Source organism: Catharus ustulatus, chromosome Z, assembly GCF_009819885.2.
Source record: "Catharus ustulatus isolate bCatUst1 chromosome Z, bCatUst1.pri.v2, whole genome shotgun sequence".
Lineage (NCBI taxonomy): Eukaryota > Metazoa > Chordata > Aves > Passeriformes > Turdidae > Catharus > Catharus ustulatus.
Genome location: NC_046262.2, coordinates 19,247,954 through 19,271,531, shown reverse-complemented (window position 1 = coordinate 19,271,531; position 23,578 = coordinate 19,247,954). Strand labels below are relative to the sequence as shown.

The 23,578-nt window shown below is 38.9% G+C and overlaps 1 protein-coding gene across 3 annotated transcripts in view; it reads left to right on the top strand.

Moving 5' to 3' along the window:
* Positions 1 to 23,578, top strand: part of PDE4D (phosphodiesterase 4D) — a 467,524-nt gene that overhangs the window by 79,531 nt on the left and 364,415 nt on the right. Inside the window, exon 1 of one of the 3 annotated variants that reach the window (XM_033086045.1) lies at positions 14,095 to 14,465. The exons of the other annotated variants lie outside the window; for them this stretch is intronic. Coding sequence (XP_032941936.1) covers positions 14,095 to 14,465 — 371 coding nt within the window. Of the gene's footprint in view, positions 1 to 14,094; positions 14,466 to 23,578 lie in introns of those variants that run through there. 3 annotated transcript variants of the gene reach the window in all.

The window sequence follows — 23,578 nt, the reverse complement described above, 5'->3', positions numbered from 1 at the left end:
AGGGATCTCCATTACTGAATAGAACCTGAGCATCCCAAATCCCAAGTCAACTGAGTAGCATTTCAATTACAGGCTGAATTTAAAAGCCATGTTTCCTTTGATATGTGCTTGACCTTACGTAACAACTGTTGACAGATGTGAAATCTGAAGTTTATGAGAAAGGTGAGGAATTTCTAGGAGTTTCTAGGTGTAAGAGTTTCCCTTTCATTTAAGGACACTGAGTTCAATATTGTGTTGTTTTGCCTAACCTTGATACACCTTGAATTCTGAAAATAAAACCCCCAAACAAAAAGCTCCAGCAACAAAAAAAAAAAAGAAAAAATATTAATGAGAGCAGTCTACCAAAGCAAAGTCTATGAAGTAAAGATGAGAAACAGACCTTGAACTGTGTTGAAAAAAGTACAGGAAATAAAGACAAAATTGTTCAAGTTATTTTAAATATTGAACAAAAGTAGTCTGAGATGACCAGGACAGTAATGTCAGAGAACATGTATTAAGGAAACTGAAATGCAATTGTAGTCACTACAATTTTCAAAAAGCATTTAGGGTTTCTACATTTCAGCTTAAATATCAAGAGTAGTGTAGCTACAAGTAATTGAAGTCAGAGACATCCAAGCCTCAAACTTTTTAATATTACAGTAATTTCACGACCATAAGGCGCACCGGACTATAAGGCGCACCCCCCCGGATTCGGCAAAATTCGCAACTTTGTAGATCAGATAAGGCGCACCGGACTATAAGGCGTACTTTTTTTTTTTTTTTTTTTTTTTAGCGAGGCTCCGCCCCCAGCTCCCCCCACGCCGTTGCTGGCCAAGGCCCCACCCCAACCTGGCAGCCATTGGCCCCCGGGCCTGCCTGTATCCGCCATTCCGTGCGGTATCCCCGGGGCCAGGGAACGCCTGCCGCCGCTCCATGTGGCGTCCCCGGGGCTGGAAAATGCCCGCCGCCGCTCCGTGTGGCGTCCTCGGGGCTGGAAAATGCCCACCGCCGCTCCGTGTGGCGTCCCCGGGGCCAGAGAAAGCCCTCTGCCGCTTCGTGCGGTGTCCCCAGGGCCGGGGAACGCCTGCTGCCGCTCTGTGCGGCGTCCCCAGGGCCCCGCTGCTCCGGAGTTCCCTGGTGCTCCGGGTGCCCCCATGTCGGCGGGCTTGCCCCGCGCCGCCACTGCCCTGCCGCCCATCCCTCGCTCGGCTCGCCGGCGCCAACTGCCCTGCCTCCCATCCCTCGCTCAGCTCGGCGCACTGCGGCCCCGTCGGCCCCTATCGGGCTGTGGCCCCGCTGCCTCCAGCACCGCAGCCCCGCTGGCTGCGCCTGCCCCTATCAGCTGTGGCGCCGCTCCCCCCAGCACTGCGGTCCCGTTGGCCCCTATCGGGCTGTGGCCCCGCTGCCTCCAGCACCGCAGCCCCGCTGGCTGCGCCTGCCCCTATCAGCTGTGGCGCCGCTGCCCCCAGCACTGTGGTCCTGTCGGCTCAGGCTGCTGCGCACAACAAAGTTACAAAGTAGTAACACCTCCCTGCCCACGCTGCTCCCGGTACCTAGGGCAGCCCGGGGCCGCCCCCCGCCTTCCAGTCCACGCTGCTCCCTGTGCCTAGGGCAGCCCGGGGCCGCGCCCCGCCTTCCAGCCCGCGCTGCTCCCGGTGCCTGGGGCCGCCGGGGGCCGCCCCCCGCCTTCCAGCCCGCGCTGCTCCCCATGCTTGGGGCTGCCCGGGGCCGCCCTCTGCCTTCCAGCCCGCGCTGCTCCCTGTGCCTGGGACTGCCCGCGGCTGCCCCACCATGGCTACTCGGCGCTCCCGCGGCGCTGCCCCCCCTCGCGGCTCTCACTTCCGGGGTGGAAAATTTTGCAACTTTGTAGATCAGATAAGGCGCACCGGACTATAAGGCGCACTTCCGGGTTTAGGGAAAAATTTTAGTCATAAGGGTGCACCTTATAGTCGTGAAATTACTGTAATTTAAATCTTTGAATAGCTGCACTTCAACTGACAATAAATCTTTGCTCTTCAGTCTCAGTGTGTCAGCACAGTCAATTAAATAAAAAATTTGCAAAGCCTCTGTAGAATGCTTTCCAATGAGCCTTGATGATAGTACAGGATAACAGAAGTAATATAGTCCTCTAACACAGCAGTAGCAATTGTTAATTTCTTTTGCACCAATTCATTAGATGCTATTAGCATTATAATGAGGAAAAAAAAAAAGTGTACTCTCTTTTGGTTTTAAACCTTATTTAGAAATCCAATTTAAAAAGCCAAAATAAAACAAAACAAAACAGGTTTTATTGATCATTCATTTGATTCCAGGTGATAGGACTAGCAGCTTTAATACAGGGAATTCAGTAATTGTATTCTGCTTTGTTTAATTTAAAATGAAAATTACTTTAAATAGTACAGATAGCTTAGTAAAGTTACTAGATAAATAGTCTGCACTCCAGAAAAATTTTTGAAGATATCTGGGGAAAACTTTCACTCTGCAAAACATAGAAACTCAAATTGGTAAGCCAAACTTGATTGTGGTAAGGCACTTGCCAAGAAGCAAGGTGAAGACAAACAAAGAAATTTCCTGGAAAAGCTATGCTACCATTGTCATACATTTTGTCAAGGCTAATAAAACGTACGTTGAGTATGACTGAATTAACAGGGAGTACCAGGGAACTGTGATGAGAATTAATAAATTATATTGTTGAAATTGTTTAAATCAATATAATTTCTCCTTCTCCTAGTATTTTCTATATAAAAAATCAAGACCTGTATGATGCTCAGTAGTTACATAACACAAATATATCAATTACACAATGTGCTTAACTGAGAATTAGGAGGGTTTACCACAACACATTGAGGAGTGCAAAATGCTTTGGAAAACAGTGGGAATATTTTTATTATCAGTAGAGCAGTGAAGGAGAATGAATGAAGAATATAAAATTCACTTAGAATTTATAGTTGGATTTTTTTTTTAGTCTCAATATTTTCTACTGAAATCGCCCAACACTACCTATTTTATGACAGTATTTACTGTCAGCAATTATTTTACTAATAAAAGCAGTAAGTGTATTACAATGTCTAACTGAACACTATCTCTCGTCAGAGAAACCATGAGTGTTGAGCTACTGGTGGTGATTTTTACTTTAACATCAAATGAATATTAGCTATTCATCATGAATAAGATCAAAAGTGATGATTTCATCACCTGGGTGATCAGTGGTGCTCAAAATCCTAATTCCCTGATGTATGAGGTGTTTGCTTGCATCTAAACCACAAGTTTTAATGAAATAATTTTTTCTTAACTCACATTGCAAGAAAATAAACTGGTACTTAATTTATTCTGTAGATAGATATTGCAGTATTTATTGCTTCCTACAAGGATACAGATTACAGACACATTTTTGGGAAAGTATTAATTAGCAATATTTTATGAGCATGGAAAGGTGCTGTTTTGCTCAAGAAAACCCTCATGATGTTGAATATGTGAACATTCTTTCTTTAAAGAGTTCTTTGTTAAAAAAACATTGAGACATATAATCTCCAAACCACTAGTAACAAAAATGGAAACTTTCCAAGAGCTCCCCCTTATTTTGAGGTGTTAATCACATTCTAACAATAGCAGCTGGGCACTAATAGTTTCCAGTATCCTTGACCCCATCTTAATCTCTTTTTGAGTACAAAATTAACACATTCTGATTGCACTGGGCCATTTTAGTACAAGCAGCATGTAGTCACAGCACTCTTAAAGAGGTAATAATTTCTAAGTCTCCTATTGCCTCTGTAAGCTGCTGATGAGCTAGAGAAGAAGCAGGGTAACAGTGCTTCAGTTAACACTATCCCAGGAGAAACGCAGCTGGGAATGGTTTCAGAGTTTCTCTCTTTGTGATTGCTGCCTTGGATAGTGACAGCCTGGTTAGTGTACCTATAGGTTTATAAATTCTGCAGCTATGAAGCAGAAGCTCAGATTTCTGTGGTTTTTTGTTTGTTTGTTTGTTTGTTTGCTTTTGTTTGTTTTAAAAGGACTGAAAAGCACATTTTTATAATTCAATCTTTATTTCTCTCCACTTGAAAATACTGGTGAGGGGAAAGAAGGAGGTGAAGAGAATTGGTGGGTGCTAGCTGAAGTGATAAGATCAGATAAAAGAATTCCACCACTTCTGTAAAAGAAATAATTTGAAAAACATGGCATTTTACTGTGTAAACAGTTGCCTATGAGATCTTTCACATTTGTCTCTGGAGGGCAGTACTCTTCTTATGCAAGTGATTAATTTGACAAATGTGACAGAATTTTCAGCCAATGAATTTTATATTTTCAGAGTATAACTAAACTTGATATATTATACAGGCTTCAGGCAAGTACTGCAATTTAAATAATGTTCACTTGTAGCTCAAATATGAGCTGGACAATCCAAGTTTCAATGAAGACAGCAGAAAAACCTCCTAGTGGTTTCAGCTGGAGGAATATCAAACCAATATGACATAAGCCCAGAAAAGAAACCCATTAATATCATCAGAGAATTTTCGGCAAGTATAAGATGAACAAGTAATAAATGACAATTTTGATAAATAATACTTTAAACCCCTTTTTAGTCTTGAAATTAACATCCTTCAATAAAGACCTTTACTTTGGAAAATTACAGAAGGAAAATTAAATTGCCAATATTTACACTCACACACATTAATGGATGCTACTTTCTCTCCTATCCTTCATTTAAAAAGCAAGAAATCCATTGACATGCAAAATTACATTTTATTATTCAAGCTCTTAATATTTTTGATACATCAAAAGCAGGTCAAAAAGGATGTTTTTTACTGGAAATGAAATTTGTTAAGATAAATTACATCTATATGACTTGTTTGCTTAAGGATAATATATTTTTTAAAAATGACCAATCATCATTCTCGAATATATAATTAAAAATATGAAGTTTCTTCTTTGTTATACACTTTAATTAATTTAAATGCATTATATTTAAACTTTTGGTCTGTATCTGACAAAGCTAAGATTAGATACATATTAAGTAAGTCCAGTAACAACAATATATGATACAGATGACTGTAATGTTATTCTGAATGCTGTTTCCAAGAAAATTAACCCAATAATTAATTCTAATGATAGGTATAGGATCTACTGCTTTTTTAAGAAATACAAATAAAATAAGATAACATATATTTTTAGGAGGATTTAATTATCTGGAATTTACTGGCATTAACCTTTCAATTAATTTGCCTTCTTACTACCTGAGAACAGTCAGCCAAAATACATGTATTGCTATTTCTTCAAAGTGACTACTTTAAAGCTAATTATAAAACATAATTTTTATTTCTATCTTGTTTGATAAAGTTGGAGACTGTTAAGCTGTTAAACCTAAGTGAGAGCGTAAAGAAATTAAAGAAGTGAAGAGAGAAAAATATCTAATAAAAATAGTTGCTTCAACATTAACCCACTCAGAAATATTGATTCCGTTTAATTGATGAAATATGTAGTAGACTCTATTTTCTGTTTGGTTTTTTTTTGTATCTTCAGAACAATTTAAATAGCAGATGTAAGGGACAGTTCAGTAGTCCAAACTCTGATTAGAATTTTTGAAATACATAGAGACAATGAGTAGTAAGCTTCACTTACGGCTTGGGTAATATAAAGCACCCCTAGAATTATATTGCCTAGCTCTGAATAAATAGCTTGTCTATCCTGATTCAAAAGCTCAGTCTTTACAGTTGGAATTTGAATTTTCTAGTAGTTTTAAAAAGAGATTGATAAAAGCTTTAAACGATGCAACATTCACTTGCCTTGGATGTTGCCTGGTTTGCTCCAGATTTAGGGGTTTTTTTGTAAGGTTTTGTCCTACTGTTAGTTATTTCAGTATGGTTTCATGCCTTTTTTTTTTTTTCGACAAGAATTGAGTGTAACCAGGTTTAAGGGATTTTTTTTAAACTGGTAGGATTTTGTGTTTGTCAGAAGTCAGAGTAAAATCAAGAGGATTTCAAACTGTGAAATAATGTCTTATAGAAATGAAATGTTCATAAACCCCCGAAACCTGAAGCCACCATGATATATAGAAGTGTAAACCTTAAAAATATTTTGGATGCCACCCATGATCCTCTGTTTGAAGTGAGCAAATCACTAATTCAACTGATAGAATGTAAAAGAAACTGCAGAAGTATCTTTATCCTTCCTTGTTCAAAATGGGTTAAGTGCCCAATTAGTGATGTTTTTCCTGATTAATGGCTGATGAAAAGTGGCTGTATTATCTGGGAACTACTTTGGGAAAACGTTTCAGGCAATGTAGTAGCATCCACTATTGCTACATAAAAAGAAACTCCACAGAGGCTGTCTCAAGGTTTATGCTTTGTTTAATCTGCCGCTGTGGTACAATGGAGAAGAGGCAATGGGAAGAGCACTAACTGTGCTAAATCTCTCCCCTCTTGCTCTTGTGCTAGCCAACTGGCAAAGTAATAACTGCTGCTGTTTCCTACTCCAGCTGCAAATCAAGGCAGTCAAGTAAATGTTAAGATCTATCCCCTTTTATGTTCAGTAATTATATAGTGCTAGGGAGAATTGAGCTTGTGGTTTTTAGCACTCTTCTGAAATACAGTGAGTCTGCTCACTGCTCCAAGTGGGAGGTTACATGAAATTGTGAACTTAGTGGGTGCAAAATGCGTTTCATCTCAGTCAGCTCAGCTTTTCATCACAAGAGCTCTGCACCAGCCTGGGGGTGTCAAAACCCAGGCTTTAGCTTTGTCTGTCCATGTAACTGCACAATCAAATACTTGGTTCTTACATACTTGACATATTTTAAACTACCTGGGTAAAAGGAGAGGACTGGCTTTGTATGCCAGGGTATTTCTCTGTGGCTGAGTTGTGATGAATGTATTGCACTGGGCTGAACTCAGTGCTTTAATACACAAAGCAAAACTACAATCTATACAGAAAAGCTATGCTTTTACAATTGAAATGTCAATAAATTCAAAGAAACATCCTCCTGGAATGCATAAACTCCATAAGAAATAGAAACTGTGCTCACATGAAATTTTTAGCTTTGGGTTTACATTCAGATTTTGGAAGCTATGTAGCACTATTTTTGTAGCAAATACTTAAATAGATATGATTTCTTTATATTATTAATTAATTTGGTATCTTTATCTCTGAGTCTAAGTAGGTCTTTGAATCCATTGTGACTGAACACAGGAAAAGTTAAAAAGCACTAAAAAATACCATCTGTAGGGTAATAAATTAAGGACTTTAATTATACTTATGTATAGAAGGCACCAGATAAGATAGCTAATCAGATTGCAATGTTGGTTTTTCTTTCAAAACTGGAAAGTGTTATTCCTGACTTAAAACTATATGAAAATAAATCCCCATGGAGCTACCTACAGGAATATCTTTCACAAACTGGAAAAAACACTTTTTCTAATAGGTGATAAGAATCAAACCTGCATAATTATACAATTCTAGATTAATGCCCTCTTCAGCATGATAATAGTAATTTCAGTAGTATTAGATTATGGAGTTGTTCTATTATTTACAAAAGGCATTAAAAGAAAGACTATTGGTTGTTAATTTCATTCTGCAATAGTATTTCAGAATACATATTGAAACAGATACAGTGGGTCTTAGTCTAACTGTGCCTCATTTGCAAAGGCAAAAAAGTTCATGTAATTTCACGATTATAGGCCTCACCATTTTGACTAAAATTTTGGTCCCAACCCAAAGTGCGGCTTATAATCAGGTACGGCTTATATATGGACAAAGAACGGAAAGTTGCTGTTTTAGTTTGGAGGACAGGCGTCTGCTGAGAAAGGCAGGAGCTTCTCTTTGAAATGGAGAATGTAAACCCCCTCCCTCCAAATTATTGTAATTTTGAAATCAAGGGGCTTTCAGGCAAACATAGAGGAATTAGGAATAACAATTCTTTTCTAGGGAAATTAAAATAGAAATACAGTACTTCAAAGAAACAAACTCCAAACCCTGACAAAGTCAGAATACAACCTGACACCCTGTCAGGCAGGGTGTTGGTAGCAGTCCCATTAAATGGTGGTTGCAGTTCTCTTGCAGTGACAGATGCGATTCAGTTGAAGCAGTGCTCCTGCAGAAGGTGCAGTTTCCCTCTGGAGGTCCAGTGGTGATGTGGAGGAGTCCCGTTTCCCTCTGGAGTCCAGTGGAGAAAGGGGCTCCCTTAGTGTCCCAAAACCTGTGTTTTCATCTTGGTAAGAAATGTTGGGCTCTTCCCCCTGGCTGGAGCAACTTCCAATGGGATGCAGTAATTTTATCAGTCACACAGTGGGACTCAATGGCCATTAGCAGAAAATGACTCGCTGGAGGAAGGATGGGTTGTGAAAAGATAAAGAACAATGCCCTGCCTGGTTTCAATGGATGGCCCATTAGCAGAATATCTCCCCTGGAGATAAGGATCACTGCCCCATCTGGTCTCGTCAGATGGTGATAGAATAGACACCTTTTATCACACTCTGTTTTGTAACCCAAGACAGTTGCCGACACCTGGACATGTGGTTTATGATCTGGTGCGGCTTATAATCGTGAAATTACTATAATTTAAAAAACATTCTACAAATAAACTACATGCGTATACTATTTTAGTATTTTCTTTTTCTAGAATTTGAAGTCACTCACCTAATGAAATAGTCTGTATTTACTCAGTCCTCTACTTTTTAAAGCACTCATTTTTTTTCCTTTTTAATAATTCATGTTTTCTATTGAGTTATAGAATGATGATCTGCTGAATTCCTTTTACATTGCTAGCAGCAGGAATGTGTTTCAGTCTTATGAGTCAGATGTGATACAAAAATTTATATGAACAGCTAGTGACTCTTTACTATATCTGAAATTCAATCTTATTGAACTTAAAAGACCTCAGTGAATCTGTGTATATAAAATATGGTACTGTTTCTTGAGTGCCGTCGCACTGAATTGTAACAGGACTAATGTCAATGCTGAAATCAGTGGTGAATTCTACTGAACAAAATTTATTGTCATCTGTGTTCAGGTCTCACCATTATTTCTTTTGTTGTTGAGATGATGGAAGTTATTTCCTCTCACTTTACCACTTTTTACAAGGTCTGTAAACTATTAAAAAAGCATCTTCTCTGACATGAAGTGGGTGGATATTTTCAGTTTCTTAATTAAATAGCTGAATAAATTCCTTTCTAATCCACTTATACTTTTTATACCCTTAATATATTGTTTTCTCCTTCAATGATATGTTTCTGTCTCAATTTTGAATTTTTTTTTCTATTCCACAAAGATAGTATATTTTCCTTACATTCTGGCCAAAAATAAAAGACATTGGATTGTAAGGACTGCATGTCATTTTTACACTAGGAAATGAAGGTAAAAAATAAGGGCGACCCCATTATTTTCTGTATGTCAGAAATACTTTTCTTTAATACAGAACTGTTACAAATGTCTGTTAAGAATTTCAGTGCTGTTCTGAAGATGTAAGTGATATAGCAGTTTATCTAGTACACTGTGAATAGTAGCACCATCAGCTGAAGTGAGCCTTGAAAATATTATCAAAACCTTTGTCAACAAAAGCTACAAAAGCAAACAGGATGGTTTTTTTTTTTTTTGAGAGCAATTCTTTTTATTATTCTAAGTAGTTCTTGAAATCAAGGACATGGTTTTAAAAAATATTTGAAAGGTTAAGGATAACTTAAAATGGCATTCTCTTATGAGGCAAAATGCTACATCTTATTTTATAAATCTTCATGCATTTTGGCATCATGTACACAGAAAGCTTTGATAAAGCTAAGCTCTCAATCTGGGTGTGGTGTGGCTGGAGAAATAGTTCTCATACTTGAGCCTCAAGCACCAAGGAGCTTCTTATGACGAGGCTCAGGCACAGTCTAGGAAATGTAAAGAAAGGTATTCTTCTAAATAATTTTCAGTTATGATTCTCAAATGTAGACTGTTCTATTGCTATTGAGTTGTCTCTATACTTAGTATTTTTGAGGATTCTGTGTGATACAAGCTAGGCAAGTAAGAAAAAAATTTGTCTTGACCATACAGAAAATATTGACAAGAAAGGTGTTATAAGCTTCTATTTTACTTGTCTCTTTGATTTTTAGATAAAGTGACTAGCTTTCTTTTATATTGTATTTTGCAGGGAAGTATGAATATTTTTTGTAGATTTTCTTACATGGTCTTATTGGTACAATAAAAACTGGTTATATAAATGTAATTTAAAAAATTTAAATACAAAGATTGGTAGGTGAAATGAAAGTCAGATATTTAAGAGCATCTGAACATATTTATACTTTTTTTCATATACTTTATACATGGCCTTTTTACTGTGCTGTGTTTTGTGCCCTATGGTTCAGATTCTGTTTGTGAAATACTGTAGCAAGCAACATTCTCTTTGTATCTTGCAAATTCAAAACCACATTTTTTAAAATACTGTAAAATGGATATTCAAATGGAATATACCAATGCTGTTATTTAAAAAAGAGACCACTCTTATGAAGTCTCGTTGGCATGAAGGTGCGGTAAGATTTTTGCACAAGAAAAAAACCACACATAGAAAAATAAAAAGAGAAAAAAACCCCAAGCAACCAACAACAAAACCCAAACCAAAATAGTCAGAAAAAAATAAGAATTAATGTAGATGTCACTATTAATTCTAATGCAACTTCAACTTCTACTTGTGCAAATATTGGTGGTTTATTGTACAGGATGTTATATTTCTGCTGTATTTTTTGTGTTTCTCAGAGGCATTTTTTTTATTATTTTAAATGCTAATATGCTTTGATTATCTGTCAAATTGAAGTTGGTGTCTAAAACATTAGGCAAACTCTGTGATTGAATGGGGAATACCAAAAGTGCCTTATGAGCTCAAAAGTAAGTTCATTGCCAAAATGCAATGCCAGTGTCAAACCAAAGTGAATCCATGAGGCTGCTGGTTTTCATCTGTGAAAAGTGATGTGGTTAAGGGAAGTCCCTGTCAGCTGGTAAGAAGTGAGGTAAGAAGAAAAATGGAGGTACTATAGACTTACTGATCTCACATGTGCTGCTGGAAAGCTCCAAGCACATTTCTATTTTGAGACCTGTAAAAGCAGGAAGATAGATAGGACTACTCAACACTTAGATTTACCAAGGGCAAATAATATGTATTTGCATGATTGTGTTCCATTATGGAAAGACTTCAGGATACTGAACATTGGATGCAATACATTTTCAGTTTAGTAAGGATTTTAAAATAATCCCTCAAAACATTTTAATTTTGAGGAAGTCTCAAGTGGATGAACAGACTGTTAGGTAGGACTGAAGTGTAGAGAATGGTCTTTCAGAATCTGGCTGGCAGGTACTAAACAGGCTGATCATCAGTAGAATAGTCTGATACCAGAACTTATGTTGAACTGTAGCTTGGTACCCAGACAGGATAACCTGAAGCACAGGCTGTCAAGTGAGGAACTAGATCATAGCCCCACTGGAAAGGATCTAGGGGTTTCAGTGGACTGTAGGGTGGGTAACAGCTGAACAGTGCACTTTTCATAATAAATAAAGCAAACTATGTGCCACAGTGACTGCAGATCATAGATGAATGGAAATGCTGAGAACCCAGAAGAGGATGGCCAAGGGCACATGATCAGTGATGAGTGCTTGAGGGGAGAGAGCATGCTGAATCTGGTGTGGAGGAGGCTAAAGGTAAATCTAAAGAGAATCTGCAGCTATGGGAAGATTAGTGGCAGAAGACAGGAAACTTAAGGTTTTGTCAGTGGTGGCATGCTGTTTAATGAGGGGCAAGAGCCTCTGATTGGGAGGTTCAGATTGACCATCAGGAAAATTGTCTTCGTTAGGGATGTGGTGAAGCATCATAGCAGGTGATCCACAGGCTGGTAAATTTCTGTTCAAAGGTTTTGAGATTCAGAGAAAGCTGTGCTGATGTGATCTAGTGTCGATGATACTCACAACTCCATTGTGAGCTTGAGGTTAGTTTGGACAATCTTACAAAGGCCTTTCTAAATGGAAGTTCTGTGATTCTGTGAAATTGGACAGAAAAGTTTTGTCTAATTTTAAGGTAGAGGGAACTAGCAATTGTGAAATACAAGTCCCCTTGCAATATCCCAGTCAAGGTTAATAACGATAAAAAGTCATCTCTTTTCCCTGAGTTTTTCCACAGAATTGCATCCTATACGCCTATATTCCACGATGCAATTATCCCCATTGTTACATTTTGGGTATAACTCTCTCCTGTTGTCTGACTTGAATCTTTCTTTTTGTTGCCCCACTTTTGTCTCCTGTATATGCTGTTAAAACTGCCACAGCCTGACACAGCTGTGAAAGTGGTAGCATCTAAGACGTCTGGCTTGGAAATAGTCTTAAATGCCTGAATAAATAGCAGGAGAATTAGAACTTGATAAATGTGAGCTAAAGCTCGAGTTTCCCTCAATGGAAGTACTACTTTGACTCTTTGACTTATTATTTTCTGGGGGATTTTTTGTTGAAACTAACATTTTTTTAGGGCAGTAGAGAAAACCTGAAGGGATGGTTCCTGATTACTGGATTATCTAGGAACTCATGACTCAAAGAAACACAGACTGGGAATTTTCCCCAACAAAATCTTGAATGTATGTGTTTGGAAGGTGAGTCTTAATTTTGGGAGCACTGTATGTTTAGAAAGGAAGGCAAACTTTTAAGATGGGGAACAGAAAAAATGCATCAACACAATAAAGAGTACTTTTGCATAATAAGAAATTAAGTTCAGAGAAAGATATATGAGGAGTAAAATAATTGCAGATCTGTGATGGAAAGGGAAAAGGATTGGTAAGACCAATTTTATGATTGAGGAAGTAGAAATATCCATGAAGCTAATCAGAACATTCTAATGAGTAGATAAACACTGATTAGAAGAAAATGTATGGTTTTGTGAAGATACTGCAGGAGACGTTTTTGCAACACTTTCTTTCTTAGTGCTGATACCCTGGCAAACAGAAGAGAAGGACCAAACAAACTTGTATAATTAATTCTCCAATGAACAGTTGCATGTGTCCTTTTCATATGTTATTAGGAAGGTGGAGATTATAATTTTGCCCCAAGTAACACCTCATAGATTTTAGAATATTACCACTCAGGACAAATATCAATATTTTTAAAAAAACAAGCAAAAAAACCCCCAAACCCAACAAAAAACTACTTAATAAAGTGCAATTCCCTTCCAGTGTGAGTTACTGTATGTGAGCAGAAAAGAATTTGAAATGCAAAATTAATTAAAAAGATCACTTTAGTATGAAGTTCCTGTTCTGTGGATTTTAACTTTAAATAATTTTTCCCGTGGCAGTTACAATGTCCTGGAGCAAGTGGTATGTCATAGAAAAGCCTCTCTATAGAAGTAGGCTCAGCATCGCTATAATTAAACCTTCCTCGCCTTGATTTGCAGCCAGTCTTACTCCTTGTGGGGAGGGAGCTTACTCATCGGCGAAGACAAGACCAGGGGAAGGTTTCAAGTTGGGAAACACGATTTCTGAACCTGATGTGAACTGGAAGCACGATATAGGCAATAAGGGGTGGCGGGAGGGGGAGTTCAAGGAGTTAAAACCCATTTTTAACCCACCTCAAAGTTCTCGGTGAACAGGGGCGTGAGCAACTTTGCCACGTGCCGTCGCCCGGCAGTAAGTCCCTCGGGAGGGAGTCCTGTCCGGCCAGCAGCCACAGCCTCAAGGAGGGAGAGGCACGCCTCAGGGGAGGAGGGCTGCAGCATCAGCGGCACCGAGCCCCTCCGCATTCGCTCCCGGTCCCATCCCCGCGCCCTGCCAGCATTCTCGTTTCGTCTCTCCCACCTCCTGCACACCCCAGAGCTCTCTGCTCCCCGACCACAGCCCCCAAGCAGGTCTGCTCCCCCCCGCCCGGGCTCCAGCCCGGCTTTAAATATTTTCGAGCGGGATGCCAGCCCCTCCTCTCCTCCTCCTCTCCTCCCCCTCTCCCCGCCTCCCCTCCCGCGGAGCAGTCAAGACCCGCCGGCGCGGCTGCCCCAGCCGCTCCCACACTCGGGCGAGGGGTGGCGCGGCAGGAGCTGTCCAACTTTTCAGCACAGTTTCCTCGCCGCTGCCCGCAGGAAGGCGGCAGCCGCCGCCCCTGCCCGCCCGGCGCGGCCCGACCGCCGGCAGCATGGAGGCAGAGAGCAGCAGCGGCTTGTCCGCGATGCCCGGCGGCAGCGGCAGCGACGGCGGCAGCGATGGTAGCGGGGTTCTCAAAGCCCCCAAGCATCTGTGGCGGCAAGATCAGCACTACCCACCGCAGCTGCGGCAGCACCAGTTCCTCCAGCACCAGCAGCATCCCGGGCAGCCGCCGCCGTCTCCGGTCTCGCGGGGCCGCTGCCTGGCCGGGGCTCGCGTCAGGCACCGCGGCTACTCCGACACGGAGCGGTACCTCTACTGCCAAGCCATGGACCGCGCCTCCTACGCCGTGGAGACCGGCCACCGGCCCGGCTTGAAAAAATCACGGATGTCCTGGCCCTCTTCCTTCCAGGGACTCAGACGGTAGGAGAGGGCTTGGCCAAACACTCCGCGCGTGTGGGGGGTGCGGCGGAGGGGCGCCGTGAGGGCAGTGGGGGCCGCGGGGATGGGATTCAGCTGAGGGCTGGGCACCGCGGGACCGCCGTCCGACCGGCCTTCCCCGGCGGCAAGGATAAGGAAGGGGCACGCTGGGTGGCGGAGGCACCGAAAGGGAGGTGGGCTCGGGCTGCGCTGCCTTGCCGGGGACCCCGGGCTGGGACGCTGACAAGAACCCCCGGTCAGGGCTCGCCTGAAGCGGGCGTGACCGGGGCACAGGCGGCGCCGCCTCGTCCCGTACACGCCTGTCTGTGGGTGGAAAAGCGGCCGCGAAACACGTGGGTGGGAGCGGGACGGCGTCTGTGCCAGCGCGGAGCCGGGAGCGGGGCGGGGAGCGGGGCCGCGCTTGCCCTGCGCCCGGCGCCGCTCCGCTGCCTCCCCGGCTGCCCCTCCTCGCTCCGGCTGCCCGCGTTCCCCTGGAGCCTCCAGCGCTGCTGCCGAGCGGGAAGGACGCAATTCGTGTGATGTTCTCACAAAGTTAAAATATTGAGAGCTCTGGGGGGTGGGAGACAGTCTGGCAAATCCAGGGTTAGGGTCCTGTTAGTTTGAATGGGCTTAGTTGAGAAAATAGGCTAATGGTTTCTTAGCCAGAGGGAGGACTCCGTCATCTACTAGTCTATTGTTCCCTTTTAAATGAGCTGTGGGTTTATTTTTCAGTGTGTAGCTTACCACTGCCTATTCTACCCTTGATGACTGTAACAGGCATCTGTTTTAAAATCAATTCTCTGTCAAAATCAGAAAGATGTTGTATCTGAAGAATCAATTTATTATTCAGACTTCATTTTTAGTAGCTGGAACCACTTCCTTTTATAAGAAAGACACACGCTTGCATTTGAATTTTAAGCAGACATTGTGAATAAAGGATTTATGGAGAGAATGGTGGGCAGAGGGACAATACTTAATATTGAGGTACTATGTAGATTTTTGATTTCCTGGATAATCAGATTTTTATAGCGTGATATGCTTGATGAATAAATAATAGAATCCTTTCTGAACGAAGATTGCTTTGTGTGTTTGTGTGGTGCACGCCGCATTCTTTATTATGGAGCCTTGGCCATAAATCTGAAAAAGACATATTTGAATATTCTCTGGCACTGTTAGCTCTGTTTCTACCTAAGAGTAACTTCATTTCCACTTCATATATAATTAAGAAATAAAAAAAGATTCAGCAACTGTAAATTAGAACTGTATTTTCAAATAAGTAGTTCTTTAAAAAATGTCTTTTAATATCTTTGATTTTCACACAGCCATTCTGTTGTTACACATTTGTATCACTTCTCTGAACTCATGCTTGTCTGAAGTTAATTATACTAAATTTTTCAGCATGTAAGATTTGAAAGAAAAAACAATAAGCTTCAAAAATTAACAAATGTTCAATTTAAAGCTTTTTTCAATAAATTCCCCTTTCTTTTATATAAAAAAACTCTAGGGGTCTAGTATTTTTGACCTTTCAGACTGACTGTTGAATTTCTGTTTTCTAATTGCAAAAAAGTTTAATTTTTATAAATCATATATTCAGCATTATTCCTTAAGTCACTGTTATTGAGAGGATACTAAGTCAAGGTGGAATGGGAGAGTACACATATTATTTCTTTTATTAGGATTTCAGGACCATTTAAAATTATAAGTTGTATGACACCTAGTTAAACAGGAATTAAAATTTCAATATGAAAAGTATTTTTGTTTTTTAAACCTTCATTCTATTTATTAACACAAAAACATTGTTTTGACAAGACATGCTGCTTAACTGAGGCCATTGGATTTTATTTTAATTTTATGGGATTAGTAAAAAGGCTTCCGATACGCTTCCCTTTTGGAAGTAGTAAAGCAAAGCAGAGCAAAGATGTTGAATATAACCAAATGACTTTCTTAGAATAAAGTCACACAGTAAAACATCTTGAATGAAACAAACAACTATATTATGGAAACACAAAATAAACTAACAAATTGCTTTATGTTCAAGAAATATCAGAAAAAGGATGGTCTTTCCCAGACTTTCATTACAAGGTTTCAGTCAATTGCTGATTTTTACCCCCTTTTTTACATAAAAAGCAAAGTAAAATATCTTTTTAGTATTCTTGTAAGAGATGTGACTTGCAGAAACCCCCAATTTTTTTTGAAAGATACCTGTCCTTTTAGAAGTATTGCAGTTCACTTTTCATATTTAAACTTTATTTTTCTCCCTGGTTCAAACTGTTCTCAAAAGAACAATTCTGAGTGGATTCCTGTAGATTTATTATGGTGTACGGTGACAAGCTTGTGTTTCAGAAGACCTCGAATTACTCTGAATATGGCGTATAAAACTGTTCAGAACTGGGCAAAATTGTGTATAAAAGTATGGAAAATGCATCAGAAGATAGGGGTAATATTATACACTGCTGTCTCAAATGTGAAAAAATTAAATCTATGTAATTGTTTTTCCAGAATTTATTTTGTTTCACTCTAAATGTATCACAATTTTGAAAACCTCAATGAAAACCATTGAGAACACTTAATAAGTCAATTTGACAACTTTGAAGTATTTTCTCTTTAAAGTTTTGTAGAGAACTTAAAAATATGTAACAGCTATGGTTTTTTCAAAAAATAAGGAGAAATTACATATGTTAAAATTTGAGTTAGAACTGACTATTACCTCTTTAGTATTATTCAAACTGAAGAGAATTATCATTTAAAAGGCAAAATCAATTAGCAAAGGTTCTAAACTTAATTACTTGAAAAACACTTATGTGCGTGTAGTTTGTGCTATAAGTACTGCTTATGATCATTCCAACACTTTGTCTGTCTCTTCATGACCATCACTAACTTTGCACTCAACTTATCTAGAGCAACACTGTAGTTCCTTCAAGAAATACGGTAGCATTTCATTATACAGAAGGATATATCAGGATCATCGTCTAATGTATTTTGCTTAAAAGACAAGATTATAACTGCATTTTTAAATGAGAAGGTAAGTGCTTTGAATTCATACACACAAGAGCTGTGCAAAAAGCAGGATAGTCAAGAGAATGACTGAGATTATCTGTGATCTGGGGTTTTTTGCCAGTTGTTTACTGTGTGGTCTTGTGAGAGTCATGTAATCTCTCTCTGATCATATTTTCTCTTATGTAAAAGGAAAAAAAAGAAACAGGGTAATTACAAGTTCATTCAAAGTGAATTTTTAGATCCTAGGATAAAAAGTACTATGTAATAATAAATAGTAGTAGTGGAAATGGGAAATAAGTGCTTCAACTCATATAGTTTTCCAGTCAATAATACAAAATATTCCGTGTACTTCATGAAGCTATTATCTTTAAAAATATCAGGTACCTCTTCACACAGAACTAGCACTATTACATGGTCTATATATACAGCTTACTTGTTTAAAAAGCCCCCCACCTTAGCATTTTTCAAGGTCTTTAGTCATATGTCAATTAAATCATCTTACCATATCATCTTTCTGTGTTCTATTTCTCACTACTGAAATTTTAGACTGGAAAAATTAGAGAACAAACACTATCAGTCCTAATTCCACTAGCTGTGGAGTTTCCCACTATGCTGTATCCTTAAAATACATCTTTAGTCTCTTAGTTTCTTTTTGTTCAGTTTCCCAGACAATTATTATTTTACAAGAGATCTTCTTTAAATTTTATATCTAATGTTATTTTGGTCTAGGCTTTTTCACTAAAACAACTTTTCATCAATGTTTAAATGTAAATGTCCACACAATAGTGAAGCAACACTAGGTTTTGCAATCCAGTAATCCTTGTGTTTGTTCTCTATTGCTGTCTATTTAAAAAACTACTTTCGTAAGTGACCATTAAAATTAGTTGCTGTCAAAAAAATCTGCTTACTGTCTTTTTGTTTCATGTATGGGATCTGGTCTGACCAAGTAGCATTCATTACTGCATTGCTTACATACAAGATTGCTCTAAAGTATGGTTATTTTTCTTAAAGTGTCAACCTTGTCCTTATACCACTCACTAATAGTTAATATACCAAAAAAACACTCAAAATTGAATGCAGTATAATATTTCAGTTGCCCAGAGGCTTTATTCTCTATTAGGAGAAGAAAGGAGGCTTATGGATTAGTTTCTCAACTTTCTGAAGTTTGGGATATTGCATATCACTCTAATAATCTAGATAGATAAACTCTTGGGATTTGTAGCTACATATAGAGCCCCTGGAAAAATAATGGAGTCTTTGCAAATCTTGTTTTGTTCTCCGATAAAATGCACATCTCTTTCCATCCTAAGCCCCATTCCTTCCTCCTGCTTGGTTGGGAAAGTTTCTCCTGCTCTATTATGTATTAGCTACTTCCACACAAACAAAGAAGAAGTAAGAGTGTTTTCCAACTTAACATTCTCAGAATTCAGTAGCAGTTTCTAATTTAGAATTTTGTTGTTTACTTGCCTGGCAGTGTATTATTGATTTGTTTATTACTACATAGTACTGGCACCCAAGATGTTAAGATAATTGGCATATGGTAGTACTTCCTCAAAGACACAAATAAATTTTACAGCTTAGTAAACACAGTTGAATTTCTGTTCTTTATAGTTTTCCATAGGGATAAAATAAATGAGAAACTTATATTGTCAATATTTTAAATAAGTGACTATCAAGGGTGTTATTTTCATGTTGTGCAAAACTTACATTTTTTGATTGTTAGGGTTGTATGACCTGAACTGTATGAGTAGCATGAATTTTCCTGCTGTTGGAACTTGTAAAAATATGAACTTTTAAAATTCACATTTTCAAATATATTTTAATATGAATATTGCTGAAAATGAATGGTTCAGATTTCTTAATTTAATGAGTATACATCTGAAAATTTAACAGGACGATCTCTTCATAATCAAACAGTGAATAATCAGGATTTAAACACTTTTTCTTAAAGATGTAGCCATATGAAATTCTACCTTAAAATTATTAACAGAACTGTTTAATGTATCCCTATATTTAAATAGGTTTTACTATAGCAATATTATTTGAGTGTTAGTGAAGATGTCCATTGAACATACAAGCTCATGGTGTCAGGTCAGTGGTGCTCAGCTGTTGCTCTAAACATGTGGAGACACCAGGTGCATAGCTGAAGTGTAATTTAGGTGGAAATTTTGTGTAAAACACTAAAAGAACCTTAGTCGGTTTCTTTAATAGTCATCTTAAATAGAATTAAATTATTTTAACTACATTTTAGTCTTCCTTTAGAGAAGACTTTGGAGCTAGCAGGAAAACCTATGATATTCTTGTTAAAACTGTGAATGTGAGAGGAAGCTGGGCACATACAGGAGAACAAGGCAATACCATTTGACTGCTAAATAGTTTGCCTCAATGGGCAAGTTCCAAGAATGAATTTTTTGCTACTGGAAGGCAAGGGTTTCATGAAGAAGTGTGTTGGACAAAATGACTCTATATCAGTTGATAGAGTGATTTGAAAGTAGGTTGGTCCTTGCCATTGTGAAGAGTGTCAATGTTCCTTTGCCATAGTCAGTATAAAGTATTCAGCAGATCTAGAAAAGATGAGCTTCGAGCTTTTCTTCATGAACAAGAAAACAGATTATTTATTAGAATAAGCAGTGTTTTTTGGTAATAGAGTGGATCTGCCAGCATTTCAAGATCAAATCCAAAGCTCTTCTGGTAATCTAAAGAAACTAGATTCAGTAATTAGAAATTAGATTTAGTAATGCATGTTTTGTTTGCATATATAAAGGTGACAAGGTGACAATAACATTTGCTAATAGTAATGAAAATGTATAGATAAGATTTTAAATTCTGTCAATATTTATTTTGATCCTGTTACCTGCATCTTTTCCTTGATGCTTAAAGGCTTAAAGTTATACATAGCAAGGGTTACAGGAGGGGAGCAATAGCTGTCAGTTATTAGGAACTAGGACATGTCTCACTGTTGTTCATTCGCCAGATTTTTTTCAGAGGTATCTGTCCTGTCTCCTGTGTGTTCTCAATGACTTAGTGTGTCCTACTGTGGAAATATCAGACTAACCCTTTAGCTCAGTAATGTGGCTGCCATTGTGTATATGTGCCTGGCTATTTAACAGTTATTTTAAATAGATCTATATTACAACATTACATGACAGTAATTGTGCCAAAGTTGCAAAGTGTCTTTCAGTCCAGTACAGAAGAATAACTGCACACTGATGATAAATTAGACAAATCCACCTGCTGGGTTAGCTTAGTACATGCAAATAAATATGAAAGGACCAAAGAGAAAATATGGATATATAGCACTACACAATCATGGAATCATGGAATGATTTATGTTGGAAAGGACCTCTGTAAGTCACTTGGTACAACCATTACTTGAAGAATATCTAATGAGAACAGATTTCCCAGTGCGGTGTTCAGTGCACTCTGGGAAAAGAGGTCCTGCAATCTCTCTAGACAAACTGTTGCAGGATTTGACCACTTCATGGTAGAACACTTTTCCAATATCTAGTCAGAATTTGCTATGTTCTGACTTGAGTCCTTTGTTTCATGTCATATCACTGTGCACTTCCAAGAGACTTGCTCCATCCTCTTTGTACCCATTCTCTGATCAGGGAGGTAGCATAGCTCCCTTGGTGCAGTCTCACAAATGTGTAATAGGAATTTCACAGCTCTACTGGGAAGTCTGGTGCTCTTAGTGTTGTTTTCAAATGCCATTTGTTACATACACGATTCTAGGAACAACTGATTCCTTTGGTAGATTAGGTTGCATAGACAATCCCCTGACTCTCTCCTTGTCTGGGATCTGTTGCATCTTTTCTCTCTGCTTTCAGGGAGAGATTGCTGCTGCAAGAATACTCAGGAGGAATAAAGACAGGAAAATACCACCATGATTTCCAATCAAATAGTTTGTTGAAGACTTTAATATCTCTCAGAGATGTTATCAGTATTTCCACTCTTGCCCCTCCTGGATTGGCCAAGATGATCTAAGGCCATATACAACTCCATACAGGAAAAGTGAGCATGATAGGAATGGTTTTCTCTGGGCCCTCCATCCACCCTTGTAACTCCAAAAATTAAAACAATGCAAACCAAACCTTATTCAAAAATCCCTGGTCCAATACTTGAACCTATACCTTTGACTGCTGAGCTTGACTTTCTGTTACTTTCAGTATTCTAAGGCTTCAGTTTTTACATTACACAATACCATGAAAATTGGAGATTGCAAGCTGAATCCTGAAACCCCCAATTACTTACTTCTTTTTACCATTGCCATTATAACCTCTTCCAAAAGATGTTTCAAAATTTGGCCTCCCTGTTCTGAACTGTGCAGTGTATAAAACTTCTCATAAGCCCATCTCACACAAGAGAAGTCTAGAGGAGAAAAAAATTGCAGAAATCTACCATCTTTCAGGACTTGAAAGTCACTAGAAAATTCAAAATATGTATAATAAGAGCTTAGCTTGGTTTAGTTATTCCTCCTGAACTAAAGTCATAAAGCATCATTCGCACAAAAAAAGTGGTAGTGTGACATGAGTTCTTGGTCATATATGAGGAGAGAAATTAAAAACCTCAAAACATCCAGGAGTTATTTGAATTTATATTTGAACACAAACATGCAAAGACAACCAAAACCCATTCAGTAACAGAAAATTAAATCCAACTGTGTAAATTTAAAGTTAGAAGGGTTCAATTAATAATACATTTACATTAAATACAGACCTCATGAGGCAAAGGTATATTTTCCACTTTTCTGGATATGTTATAAAAGCAGAATGAAAATCTCATGTCTGATTCTGGAACTGAGAAACCATTGGATCATCATTACTCAGTTATCACTACAGTTTTTCAGACCTGTATTTTGGCTTGTGGTTACATTTGTTCTTGTTTACATCAGATCATCATAAAAAGTAGTAAGAGTCAGAGCAGCTGCCATTCAAAGAACCTTTACTCTTTTGGAAAGGTACAGTAATTTCATAATTATAAGCCGCACTGATTATAAGCTGCATCTCCGGGTGCCAGCAACTTTTCATTCTTTGTCCATATATAAGCCGCACCTGATTATAAGCTGCACTTTACAATACAGAGTGTGCTAAAAGGTATCTATTCTATCACCATCTGTTGAGGGTGGGGGCAGTGATCCTTATCTCAACGGCAGGTATTCTGTTAACGGGCCATCCATTGAAACCAGGCGGGGCATTGTTCTTTATCTTTTCACAACCCATCCTTCCTCCAGCAAGTCATTTTCTGCTAATGGCCCATTGAGTCCCACTGTGTTACTGATAAAATTACTGCATCCCATTGAGAGTTGCTCCAGCCAGGGGGAAGAGCCCAACATTTCTTACCAAGATAAAAACAGAGGTTTTGGGACACTAAGGGAGCCCTTTCTCCACTGCACTCCAGAGGGAAATGGGACTCCTCCACATCACCACTGGACCTCCAGAGGGAAACTGCACCTTGTACAGGAGCACTGCTTCAGCTGAACCAGAACCACATCTGTCACTGCAAGGGCACTGCAACCACCATTTAATGGGACTGCTACCAACACCCTGCCTGACGGTGTCAGGTTGTACTCTGACTTTGTCAGGGTTTGGAGTTTGTTTCTTTGTAGTACTGTATTTCTATTTTAATTTCTCTAGAAAAGAACTGTTATTCCTAATTCCCATATTTTTGCCTGAAAGCCCCTTGATTTCAAAATTACAATAATTTGGTGGGAGGGGGTTTACATTCTCCATTTCAAGGAGAAGATCCTGCCTTTCTCAGCAGACACCTGTCCTTCAAACTAAAACAACTTTTTGTTCTTTGTCCATATATAAGCCGCACCTGATTATAAGCCGCACTTCGGGTTCAGATGAAAATTTTAGTCAAAATGGTGTGGCTTATAATAATGAAATTACTGTAATTAGTTGTTGATCTTTGTTTTCAATTATTACCTCTACCACATAATTTTAGGTTAAACTCATGAACTTCCTTTTTTTTTAAAAATTTATTTTTTTCTCTCCACTTAGGAAATGAAATAGCATCAAGTATTTCAAGGCAAAGTTAGGTTCTCAAGAAACTGTAAAGGGAGTTTTTATAGAAGTGAAAAGACATGTTATAGTGAGAAAGTACATGGAAGGAGG